General features: G+C 36.8%; 2 protein-coding genes across 2 annotated transcripts; both read right to left on the reverse strand.

The window, feature by feature from the left end:
- Positions 1 to 250: 250 nt before the first annotated feature.
- On the reverse strand, positions 251 to 1,180 carry LOC133050369 (olfactory receptor 4A47-like). Its single transcript, XM_061134524.1, has one exon. The coding sequence runs from the start codon at positions 1,178 to 1,180 to the stop codon at positions 251 to 253; it is 930 nt and encodes a 309-aa protein (XP_060990507.1).
- Positions 1,181 to 11,596: 10,416 nt separating this feature from the next.
- On the reverse strand, positions 11,597 to 12,580 carry LOC133050370 (olfactory receptor 4A47-like). Its single transcript, XM_061134525.1, has one exon. It carries the CDS (start codon positions 12,578 to 12,580, stop codon positions 11,597 to 11,599), a length of 984 nt encoding a protein of 327 aa, XP_060990508.1.
- Between the last annotated feature and the right edge of the window lie 303 nt (positions 12,581 to 12,883).

Genomic DNA, 12,883 nt, shown 5'->3' on the forward strand with positions numbered 1-12,883 from the left:
GCTATTTATTGATGTCCCACTGAATGTATTCCACCTCTTTAAGTGCAATCATAAATCAGACATGATAGAGTGTACATTTTAGCAAGGAAACTATCATTATTTCTAAAAAAAAAAAATAGTTCATTCTTTAATTTAATTATTGTAAATCCTTTAAAACAAAGGAAAGCTTGCATCTCATTTATAAACATTTCAACATTCCAAATAAATTGTTTCTAAGGCTAAAGTAGTTTCTTCCTGATGAATAACACACTTATTTAATACTTGATCTCATTGTGTTTCTCCAGAGTTTCTTCATAGCATTAGTCATCTCAGAATTTCTTAGACTGTAGATTAATGGGTTCAGCATGGGGGTTATGACTGTGTAAAACACGCTCAATGATTTGTCAAAGGGAAAGGTCTTAGCAGGTCTTGAATACATGAAAATGCAGGGGACAAAGAAGCAGAAAACCACAGTGATGTGGGAGCCACAGGTCTGGAGGGCTTTCCACCTCCCTTCCTGACTCAGGTTCTTCAGAGAGTGCAGGATGACTCCATAGGAGACAAGTAAGAGCAGAAAAACCATGGCAGAGCTCAGTCCTCCATTGGCCACCACTAAGATGCCAATGACATAGGTGTCAGTACAGACGAGTTCCAATAAGGGGTACATGTCACACATGTAGTGATCAATGACGTTGGGGCCACAGAATGGGAGCCCATAAACAGTGCTAAGTTGAATTACTGAGTGTAGACAACCTCCAACACAGGACACCACCAGAAGTACAACACACACCCTCTGCCTCATGATGACCAAGTAATGCAAGGGCTTACAGATGGCCACATAGCGGTCATAGGCCATCACCAGCAGAAGGAAGACCTCTGATCCTCCAAAAAGGTGTTCAGTAAAGAGCTGGGTCATACAAAATTGGAAGGATATTGTATTTACCCCAAAGAACAAGTCTGAAATCAATCTGGGGGAAATGGAAGAAGAGTAAATTAAATCTATAAATGACAAGCTAGCAAGAAAAAAATACATAGGTGAATTCAGGGTCTTACTGAAAGTTATCGTCACAACAATAAGCAAGTTGCCCATCACAGTCAAAACGTAGACAAGCAAGAACAGAACAAAAAGGACTTTCTGTTCCTTTGGATTCTGTGTGAGGCCCAGGAGGATGAAATAAGTTACATTGTTCCTTGGCTCCATCTAATCTGGATGGAAGCAATTTACCTGCAAAACAAGGGAGAACACTTTTAAATGCATTTTATTTATTTATTTATTTATTTTTCATTTGTCCCTATTCCCTTTACTCATTTTAAATAATATGCATATTTATTTTTTCAATTGAAGGGTAGTTGATCTACAGAATTTTGTTTTCTGTCAAACCTCAACAGGCATTTTAAATTAATCTTTTTATTAATCCATTCAATTAAAACAATGTATATGGAGTTTCTGTGTCAAATACATCACAAGCATTATAGTTACCAACTTGAATAAGGCATATTTCCCTATCTTCAGTGATATGACACATAGCAAGGGATCAAACAATTCCAGGCCAATGAATTAAAGGCCATTACAGAATATCCATACAATGCTAAGAGTCACAGTGTCAGATTATATCAATCAATCTGGAATAAGGGAAGACCTCTGAGAGGAAGTAATGCTTTGATTAAGCTTTCAAGGAAAAGTAAAAGAACAAGGAAAGATAAAAAGGGAATTCCACTGAAAGATACCCCATTTATGAAATTCCAAATGTGCACCACTGAGTCCCATGTAATATAATTTACATATTCAGTCAGAGCAGATCAAACTTTAGGTATAAAGTCAGTAACCTGGATTGTTTCAAAACTCACTTGGGGTCTTTAGTAAAATATTCCTCTTTCTTCCTGAGCAGTAATTACTGAAATAGTGTAATTTTGTGTCTCCAGCCTGTATGCGTGCACTTATTTTGAATCTTGTACATGTAACACCTCCAATTTTGGACATTTCTAATTGGATATCAATTTGGTATTTTCACAAGAAATATTTTTTCAATAAAGAAATCCTGTTCCTCGTCTCATTAAATGATATCACCTTCAATATATTTGCTCAGACCAAAAAAAAAAAAAAAATCTCAGAGTGCTTTTCACTCACTTATTGATCTCATATGCCTTTTTCAGAGCTTTACCAAATCCTCTAGTCTCTAATTTCAAAATGTATCACAAATTTAATCCTTCCCTACCCTCATTTCCTTCCTGGCCCAGTGCAATTTCCTCTCACCAATTATGTCCTATTTTATTCTCACCTCAAACAATTTGTTCTCCTGAAGCAGTCCAAGTGATTTTTTTTTAAATTGTGTTCTGGTTCTAGTGGTAAAGAACCCACCTGCTAAAGCAGGAGACATGAGAAGAGGGTTCAGTCCCAGGTTCGGGAAGACCTCCTGGAGGAGAGCATGACAATTCACTCCAGTATTCTTGCCTGGAGAATCCCATAGACAGAAGAGCCTAGTGGGCTACAGTCCATACAGTCACACAGAGTCAGATACAACTGAAGAGACTGAGCATGCATGAATGCATATCACTCAACTGCTCAAAGCTACCAAGATGGATTCCAATCATGCACTCACCATTTAATATATCACACTTCATATTACAGTCTCAATAATGGCATTTCTCACATTTTATTTGAAGTAATTTCCCCAAGGTCACACACTTTATCTGATAAAACTAGAACTGGAATTGAAGTTTGACTTGCTTCAGAACAGCTTACTCTCTTACACAGGATAGTCACACAACTGTGAAGCCTGAATTCCACTATCTATTTAAGTCTCACCTTGTGGAGAAATGTTCACAATCTGAAAGATGTATTAACTCACTCATGAAGCCTTGGAAATCTTCTCATCCAGTATGACAACAGAGATCAAAAGACTGCTTGAGGATATTTTTCCTTTATTCAGCTGTTTATTTCCTCCATGGACTTGTCTGATTATTCAGAAGGTTTCCATTTTCACTGTAGACTATTGAAAGAAATTACACAGAGCACACTAAAAAAGAAATAAAAAGAAAAAAAGAAAGAAGAAAAGTTTACCATTCTAGGATAATTTAACCAAAAGAATTGCAAATCTTGTATTTCCATGGGAAGACAGGAACTAGCCTTTTCCCAGGGAAATTGATCTCAAGTAAGTTCTTTTCCTACCTATTTTAGTATAGAAAAATTCCATTCAATTATTTAGTCCTTTTCATTCAATCGAGTTGGTTTGATAAAACTCAGTTCAGTTCAGCTCAGTCATGTCCAACAATTTGAGACCCCATGGTCAGACAAGTTGAAAGTTGAATTGAAATGTTGACATGCTATTTTCTTGTGCTGCTTTTCTTTCTTTCTTCCTCTTAATGCATTGCATTAAGCTTAACAAAGAACATACTGAAAATGCATATATGTTCTTAAAAAGATATCATCATATTTCCCAATAGTGTAAAAAAAATCACTGGACATTTAATCTATTCTGATTTTATTTATTATTGTCAAAATTGGCATGGGGCCAAGACTGATTCTTGTTTAATTAAATTCACTGGGATTTTCCACTACATTTTAAAGCAACATGTATATGTAAAGATACTATTAAACCACATCACAGAATTAGGGTTAAAAAGATATCACAGGGAGAAAAAAACAGCTCTATAACCATTTTTAGACTCTTTCCAAATAACAAAATATCAGCCCAATAATTTTGTTCCAGTGAAGATTAATTCATCAAGTGTCTCCACAATTGCCATAGCAAGTTTATCATTCTTTATATTTCATACTCAGTTTATCCTGTCTTGACATTTGTTACACATAAAATGTTATCAGTAATTTGGATATAATATTTATGTTTTTGTTTATTTATGTTTTTATTTATTTATGTTTTTAAATATAAAATATTTATGTTTTTGTCAAATTATTTTTCATAATTTAATAAAAAGATAGCTATTCTATACCAGAAACTGTGTTATGCATGAGGACACAGCAATTCATAAACAGGAAGCAAGCCATGTAAAAGTTTCTTCCCACATGCACCTTATATTTTCATACTAGAGTCAGACAGTGAAGAAGGAGACAATTTAATAAATTAGTTGTAGTCTTATGCAATGCTTATAAGAAAACAAATTGGGTACTGTGATAGAAATAAGAGGGAGAATTCTACTGTGCATACTGTAATCAGAGAAGACCTTTCTTAAAAGGTGATGTTTAAGCTGAGATCTAAATGATAAAACTGGCTAGCATTGGAAGCACCATTACAGATAGTCAAAAATTAAGTTAAATTATCTCATTCCAGAGATGACCTGGGCTATGTGTAGAAAAAAATTATAAAATTTTAACAGATTTTTTTTATTGCAGTCTTAAGTTTTAAAGGAGTATATAGACTGTACGCTTGCCTTGCTTCATATTTTAAGGAGAAAGCTTTCAACTTTTGAAAGTTGAGTACAATACGAGCTGTGGTTCTGTCAGATACAGCCTTAATTATGTTTGGTACTTTCCTTCTATACTCAATTTGTTGGGGATTTTTTTTTTTTCATTATGAAGGGATGTTGAATTTGCATACTATGAAAACATACAATGGAAAAGCGCAGTGGTTCTTAGGTCAGGAAAGAGGCGGCACCATTTTAGTTTAACCAACGACAGCACGATTAGCATCAACAGTACAGCATCTCCTTGAGGATTCCTGTCCTTTTCGGGTGTGCTTCTGCAAGTTGTTAACTGTAGCTCAGATTAGAATCTGTAAACCAAACCATCCAAAGATTCTTTAAAACATTTAACTGGATAGAATAGATAGACATAATTCAGTGCCTTCAGATGAGAACTTTCCCATGTACCAGACATAAAACTCCCCACATCGTCATCACTTTTAGTGGAATGTCATCAATTTCAGAAGCATTCAGTTAATAAGAGCCTCCCACTTTTGTGCATGTGTTTTTTTTTGTTTGTTTGTTTGTTTTGTTTTATTTTGTTTGCACAAGCAGTTACTTCTAAGAGGGTTAATTAGGCATGATGGTCATTCATTCAGTAAATATTAATTAAGCATTAATTTGGGCTTCCCTGGTGGATTCTGGGACAAATTCTCTTCTAGCTCAGGATATGTGATACTTAACAAAATAGACACCCTATACTGCTTCTTAACTTCCTATATTTGGAGTCTTTACATATACTACTAGCATGTTATAATGAATTCATGTTCATAGCAAAATCAAGTTTTGACTTATCACACACGTGTTGTTAGGGGACTCAGACTTACAGCTGTGTCACTTCAACTTTTGAAACTACAGGGCCAGTTTATAAGGAAAGGACAAGAAAAAGAAATTCAAGTAAGGCCAAGGGTACAAAGTACCATTAGAAGCAAGAATGCATACAAGGCCAGTCAGCTTTCACAGTGTTCTTCCCAGCTGAGAGAGAGAAATTATGCACAACCTTTCCTAAAATTAGATTAATTAATGAATTCATATATATATGTATACATATATATGTGTATATATATATATATATGTATATATACACACACACACATAATAATCTCAAAAATGACAAAATGATCTCTGTTCATTTCCAAGGCAAACCATTCAATATCACTGTAATCCAAGCCCATGTCCCAACAAGGAACACTGAAGAAGCTGAAGCTGAACGGTTCTATGAAGACATACAAGACCTTTTAGAACTGACACCAAAAAAAGATGTCCTTTTCCTTATAGGGGACTGGAATGCAAAAGTATGAAGTCAAGAAACACCTGGAGTAACAGGCAAATTTGGCCTTGGAGTACAGAATGAAGCAGGGCAAAGGCTAACAGAGTTTTGCCAAGAGAAAACACTGGTCATAGCAAACACCCTGTTCCAACAACATAAGAGAAGACTCTACACATGGACATCACCAGATGGTCAACACCAAAATCACATTGATTATATTCTTTGAGGCCAAAGATGGAGAAGCTCTATACAGTCAGCAAAAAACAAGACTGGGAGCTGGCTATGGCTCAAACCATGAACTCCATATTGCCAAATTCAGACTTAAATTGAAGAAAGTAGGGAAAACCACTAGATCATTCAGACATGACCTAAATCAAATCCCTTATGAATATACAGTGGAAGTGAGAAATAGATTCAAGGGACTAGATATGATAGACAGAAAGCCTGATGAACTATGGACAAAGGCTTGTGACGTTGTACAGGAGACAGTAATTAAGACCATCCCCAGGGAAAGGAAATGCAAAAAGCAAAATGGCTGTCCGAGGAGGCCTTACAAATAGCTGTGAAAAGAAGAGAAGTGAAAAGCAAAGGAGAAAAGGAAAGATATTCCCATCTGAATGGAGAGTTCCAAAGAATAGCAAGGAGAGATTAAAAAAAAAACAAACAACTTCCTCAGTGATCAATGCAAAGAAATAGAGGAAAAAAATAGAATGGGAAAGACTAGAGATCTCTTCAAGAAAATTAGAGATACCAAGGGAACATTTCATGCAAAGATGGGCTCGATAAAGGACAGAAATGGCATGGACCTAACAGAAGCAGAAGATATTAAGAAGAGGTGGCGAGAGAACACAGAAGAATTGCATAAAAAAGATCTTCATGACCCAGATAATTACGATGGTGTGATCACTCACCTAGAGACAGGCATCCTGGAATGTAATGTCAAGTGCGCCTTATTAAAGCTAGTGGAGGCGATGGAATTCCAATTGAGCTATTTCAAATCCTGAAAGATGATGCTGTGAAAGTGCTGCACTCAATATGCCAGCAAATTTGGAAAACTCAGCAGTGGCCACAGGACTGGAAAACGTCAGTTTTCCTTTCAATCCCAAAGAAAGGTAATCCCAAAGAATGCTCGAACTACCGCACAATTGCGCTCATCTCACATGCTAGTAAAGTAATGCTCAAAATTCTCCAAACCAGGCTTCAGCAACACGTGAACCGTGGACTTCCAGATGTTCAAGCTGGTTTTAGAAAAGGCAGAGGAACCAGAGATCAAATTGCCAATATTTGCTGGATCATGGAAAAAGCAAGAGAGTTCCAGAAAAATATCTATTTCTGCTTTATTGACTATGTCAAAGCCTTTGACTATGTGGATCACAATAAACTGTGGAAAATTCTTAAAGAGATCGGAATACCAGACCATCTGACCTGCTTCTTAAGAAACCTGTATGCAGGTCAGGAAGCAACAGTTATAATTGGACATGGAACAACAGACTGGTTCCAAATAAGAAATGTCAAGGCTGTGTATTGTCACCCTACTTATGTAACTTATATGTAGAGTAAATCATGAGAAATGCTGGGCTGAATGAAGCACAAGCTGGAATCAAGATTGCCAGGAGAAATATCAATAACCTCAGATATGCAGATGACACTACCCTTATTGGAAGAAAGTGAAAAGGAGCTAAAAAGCCTCTTGATGAAAGTGAAGGAGGAGAGTGAAAAAGTTGGCTTAAAGCTCAGCATTCAGAAAACTAAGATCATGGCATCTGGTCCCATCACCTCATGGGAAATAGATGGGGAAACAGTGGAAACAGTGTCATACTTTATATTTGGGGGCTCCAGAATCACTGCAGATGGTGATTGCATCCATGCAATTAAAAGACACTTACTCCTTGGAAGGAAAGTTATGACCAACCTAGATAGCATATTTTAAAAGCAAAGACATTACTTTGCCAACAAAGATCCATCTAGTCAAGGCTATGGTTTTTCCAATAGTCATGTATGGATGTGAGTTGGACAGTGAAGAAGGCTGAGCGCTGAAGAATTGCTGCTTTTGAACTGTGGTGTTGGAGAAGACTCTTGAGAGTCCCTTGGACTGCAAGGAGATCCAAGCAGTCCATCCTACAGGAGATCAGTCCTGGGTGTTCATTGGAAGGACTGATGCTGAAGCTGAAACTCCAATGCTTTGGCCACCTGATGGGAAGTGTTGACTCATTGGAAAAGACCCTAATGCTGGGAGGGATTGGGGGCAGGAGGAGAAGGGGACCACAGAGGATGAGAAGGCTGGATGGCATCATCATGGACATGGGTTTGGGTAGACTCTGGGAGTTGGTGATTGACAGGGAGGCCTGGTGTGCTGAGGTTCTTGGAGTCACAAAGAGTTGTAAATGACTGAGCAACTGAACTGACTGACTGCTCATATATATAAACAGAAACACACACAGACATATATATTTGGTGGTTCAGTCACTAAGTCATGTTCATCTCTTGCGACCCCATGGACTGTAGACTGCCAGGATCCTCTGTCCATGGGATTTCCCAGGCAAGGATAGTGAAGTGTGTTTCCATTTCCTTCTTCAGAGGGTCTTCACTATCCAGGTTTGAACCCAGGTATCCTGCATTGCAGGAGATCTCTTGCATTGCAAGGGAATTCTTTAACAACTGAGCCACCATGGAAGATATATATATATATATATATATATATGTTATACATTTATTAGTTTAACACTCTAGGCCAGGTGAGTAGTTCTATTACAATTTAGAGGACTTTATTATTGGCAATAAAGTGTTCAAAATAACTAACATTAATGAGCACTTAAGTTCAGTTCCTAAAGAATCTGCCTGTAATGCTGGAGGCCTAGGTTTGATCCCTGGGTTGGGAAGATCCCCTGAAGAAGGAAAAGGCTATCCATTCCAGTATTCTGGTCTGGAGAATTCCAAGGACTTACAGTCCATGGGGTCACAAAGCATCAGACATGACTGAACAACTTTCATTTTCCTTTCACTTTCAGGTGTCTAAGAACTTACTTGGATTATTTTCTTTGATCTTAAAAATATCTTCATTATTCCCCCATTTAATAAAAAATAAGAAAGGCATATTTTGCCAAAGTTTGCATTATTAGTGGCAAAGCTAAAATTTGATCTTAGAAGAATCTTTCTCAAAGACTATGCTCTTAACCATTAGAATATATTGAAAGCTATCACCCATTCCTAAAAAATGTGCATGAAATATATTAAGCATAAAATCCCTACCAACAAAACAAAAACTATAAAAATGAGACTCTTAAAGTGAATGATTGGCTAAGATTATAAGAAAAATGACTTTTTGTCATTGTGTCCAAGTGTGTACTGCTTGCCACACATCAGGCCAATAAAATGAGAGGCACGTTGTTAGAACAAGGAAGGGGAACTTTATTCAGAAAGCTAGTGGAGAGAGGATACAGTGGGCTAGTGTTTGAAAGGATCATCGTCCATGGGTTTGTGTGCTAGTTCCTTTATAAAACAAAAATGGAATGAGCAAAAATGAAGGAGCAAAATTTTAAGAGGCAGTAAGTCGATGCAAATATTTTCTACTTTTGGCCATACTCCAGAGGGCATGTGTTAATTTCTTATTTCCTGCAGTCATTCAGTGGTGGGCCTGGTCAGGATGTTTCCTTGAGCTAAACAAATGTATTTTATTTTAATATTCATGCATAGAAGGCATTTTACCTGAGATGAGCCATTTCTGTTACATTCTTTAAGCTATAGGCATCATCCCTTTAGTGAGTAACTTGTACCAAAACTAATAGAATACAAAGTTTAAAGTAAAAGAAAAAGATCCAGTAGGAGTCATATTTGTTCTTTTCTATTTCATGGACATCAATTCTAGTGCATCTTTGTTGCTCAATCACTCAGTCATGTCTCACTCTTTGTGACCCCATGAACTGCAGTGCCCCAGGCCTCCCTGTTCCTCATCATCTCCCAGAGTTTGCTCAAACTCATGTCATATCCAGTTTATAAAGACTGTATCGGGTGGAGAGGAAGGTGGGAGGGAGGATCGGGATGGGGAATACATGTAACTCCATGGCTGATTCATGTCAATGTATGACATAACCCACTGAAATGTTGTGAAGTAATCAGCCTCCAACTAATAAAAAAAAAAAAAAAAAGACTACTTCTTTATAAAGAAGTAGAGTAAGAGCCAGGAATGACACAGCTATAGAAAGGAATGAAACTGGGTCATTTATAGAGACATGGATGGACATAGAGACTGTCAGAGTGAAGTACATCAGAAAGATAAATGCAAATGCTGTATAATAACACAAATATGTAGAATCTGAATAAATTGATACAGATGATCTTCTTCACAAAGCACAAATAGAGACTCAGATGTAGGAAACAAACATACATATGCCAAGGGAGAAATGCAGGCAAGGGATGAATTGTGCAATTGGGATTGACATAAATAGAGTATTGACACTATGTATAAAATAGGTAACTAATGAGAATTTGCTGCATAGCACAGGGAGCTTTACTCATTGCTCTGTGGTGACCAAAACAGAAAGAAATTCAAAAAAGGAGGGGATATATGTATACCTATATCTGATTCACTTTGCTATACAGTGGAAAATAGCACATTGTAAACCAACTATGTTGCTGTTTAGTTGCTAAGTTTTGTCCGACTCTTTTTGCAACCCCGTGAACTGTAGGCTATTAGGTCCCTTTGTCTATAGAATTATTCAGGCAAAAATACTGGAATGGGTTCCTGTTTTCTTCACCAGGGGATCATCCCTATCCAGGGATTGAACCTGTGTCTCCTGCATTGGCAGAAGGATTCTTTATTACTGAGCCACCACAAATAAAAATTTTAAAAAGAAAATTCTTTTTGATTTACAGAAAAATTGAGAACATATTTCAGAGAATTTATATATATTCTGCATGATCAACATCATATATTATCATGGTACATTTTTTACAAATTAATAAACCAATATTTCTACATTAAAAAAAGTAAAGCAGTATGAGCAAATTGACAATTACTTAAGTCTATATGGACTAGTATGGCTTCCCAGGTGGTGCTAGTGGTAAAGAACCAGCCTGACAGTGCAGGAGACGTAAGAGACAGGGTTCAATCCCTGGGTTGGGAAGATCCCTTGGAGAAAGTTATGGCAACCCACTCCAGTATTCTTGCCTGAAGAATCCTGTGGATGAAGAGCCTGGAGGGCTACCATCCCCAGGGTGGCAAAAAGTTGGACATGACTGAAATAGCTTAGCCCTCATGCACACATATGGCCTGGCATTTAAAGATCTTCAGAAGGCTAAGTAGTGAAAAGTTTATACACAGCGGCATCAAAACAAACATATATGAAAACACACTTGTATTTTGCAAAGATTATTAGTTGAATCTCAGAAACAAAGTGATTGCATCTGGGAGAAGAAAGGGACACTGATTTGGGATATGTATGAGGTTTATTCTACTCTCTTTCATTTTTCATGGATTCTTTATTTAATATTTGTAATATTTATCATATTTTCAATTTTGATTTTAAAAAATTTTACACTAAAAAGTTAAGTGGTAAAGCAAATGAAATTGAATAAATATGGTCCATATAGCATTAAACAATTCAACTATTATAATAATTAGAATGAAGGTAAAAGATAAGAATCTGACTTTAGGAATGAGAAAGTAATGAAAGTAAACCCAGAGGTTAGTTAAAAATTAGTGTATTCTATAAAAATTTCATTGACTAACATATTACCTTATTTATTGATGCTTTAACTGTAAATGTATTCCACCTCTCCAGGTGCAATAATTAAACCAGATAAACCAGATAGAGAGGTTGCATGCTAGCAGATAAATTGTCATTATTTATGAACAAGCAGTTCAGTTTTAATTATTATAAATACTTTAGAAAGAAGGAAATCTTGCATCACATTTATAAAGATTTTTCATTACAAAGAAATTGGTCCTAAAGCTAAATTAGTTTCTTCATTATAGATATTGTACTTATTTAATATTTGATCTGACTTTTTTCTCCAGAGCTTCTTCATAGCATTAGTCATCTCAGAATTTCTTAGACTGTAGATTAATGGGCTCAGCATGGGGGTTATGATTGTGAAAAACACACTCAATGATTTGTCAATGGGGAAGGTCTTAGCGGGTCTTACATACATAAAAATACAAGGAACAAAGAAGCAGACAACAACAGTGATGTGGGAACCACATTTCTGGAGGGCTTTCTGCCTCCCTTCCTGACTCAGGTTCTTCAAAGGGTGCAAGATGACTGCATAGGAGATGAGTAAGAGCAGAAAAACAAGAGTGCAGATCAGTCCTCCATTGGCCAACACTAATATGCCAATGATATAAGTGTCAGTACAGATGAGTTCCAATAAGGGGAACATATCAAATAAAAAGTGATCAGTGACATTGGGGCCACAGAATGGGGACCCATAAACAGTGCTAAGCTGATTTACTGAGTGCAGAAAACCTCCCAACCATGATACCACCAGCAACACAACACACACCCTTTGCCTCATAACAACCAAATAATGCAAGGGCTTACAGATGGCCACATAGCGGTCATAGGCCATCACCAGCAGAAGGAAGACTCCTGATCCACCAAAAATGTGCTCTATAAACAGTTGACTCATGCAGGCTTCAAAAGATATAGTATTTTCTCCAAAGAACAAATCTGAAATCAATCTGGGTGTCATAGAAGATAAATAAGCAACATCCATAATTGATAAGCTAGCAAGAAAAAAGTACATCGGTGAGTTCAGGGTCTTACTGACAGTTATAGTCACAATAATGAGCAGGTTGCCCACCACAGTCAAAGTGTAGAAGAGCAAGAACATAACAAAAAGGACTTTCTGATCCTTTGGATTCTGCGTGAGGTCCAGGAGGACAAAGTAAGTTGCATTGTTCCTAGATTCCATCTAGTCTGGACAGGAGCTGAGTTTACATATTAGAAACTGTATACCTACAAAATAATGGTGAGACTTTTTAAGTGCATTATAAATTAATCATTTTATGTATCCATGCAATTACCACAATGTGTATAGAGCACCTATTTTTCTCCATTGTTTCAGAAAATGTGATCACCAAAATGGATGTCATACTATCCTACTCTTATTGATATGGTACATCATGAGGCATTAAACAATTCTAGACCAGTGTAAGATGCCTTATAAGAATATTCACAGGATGCTAAAAGTCACAGGCTTCCCTGGTGGCTCAGA

This window comes from Dama dama, chromosome 32 (assembly GCF_033118175.1).
Source record: "Dama dama isolate Ldn47 chromosome 32, ASM3311817v1, whole genome shotgun sequence".
Lineage (NCBI taxonomy): Eukaryota > Metazoa > Chordata > Mammalia > Artiodactyla > Cervidae > Dama > Dama dama.

Coding starts and splice junctions, on each gene's coding strand:
- LOC133050369 (XM_061134524.1), bottom strand. CDS start 1,180: ATGGAGCCAAGGAACAATGTAACTTATTTCATCCTCCTGGGCCTCACA.
- LOC133050370 (XM_061134525.1), bottom strand. CDS start 12,580: ATGGAATCTAGGAACAATGCAACTTACTTTGTCCTCCTGGACCTCACG.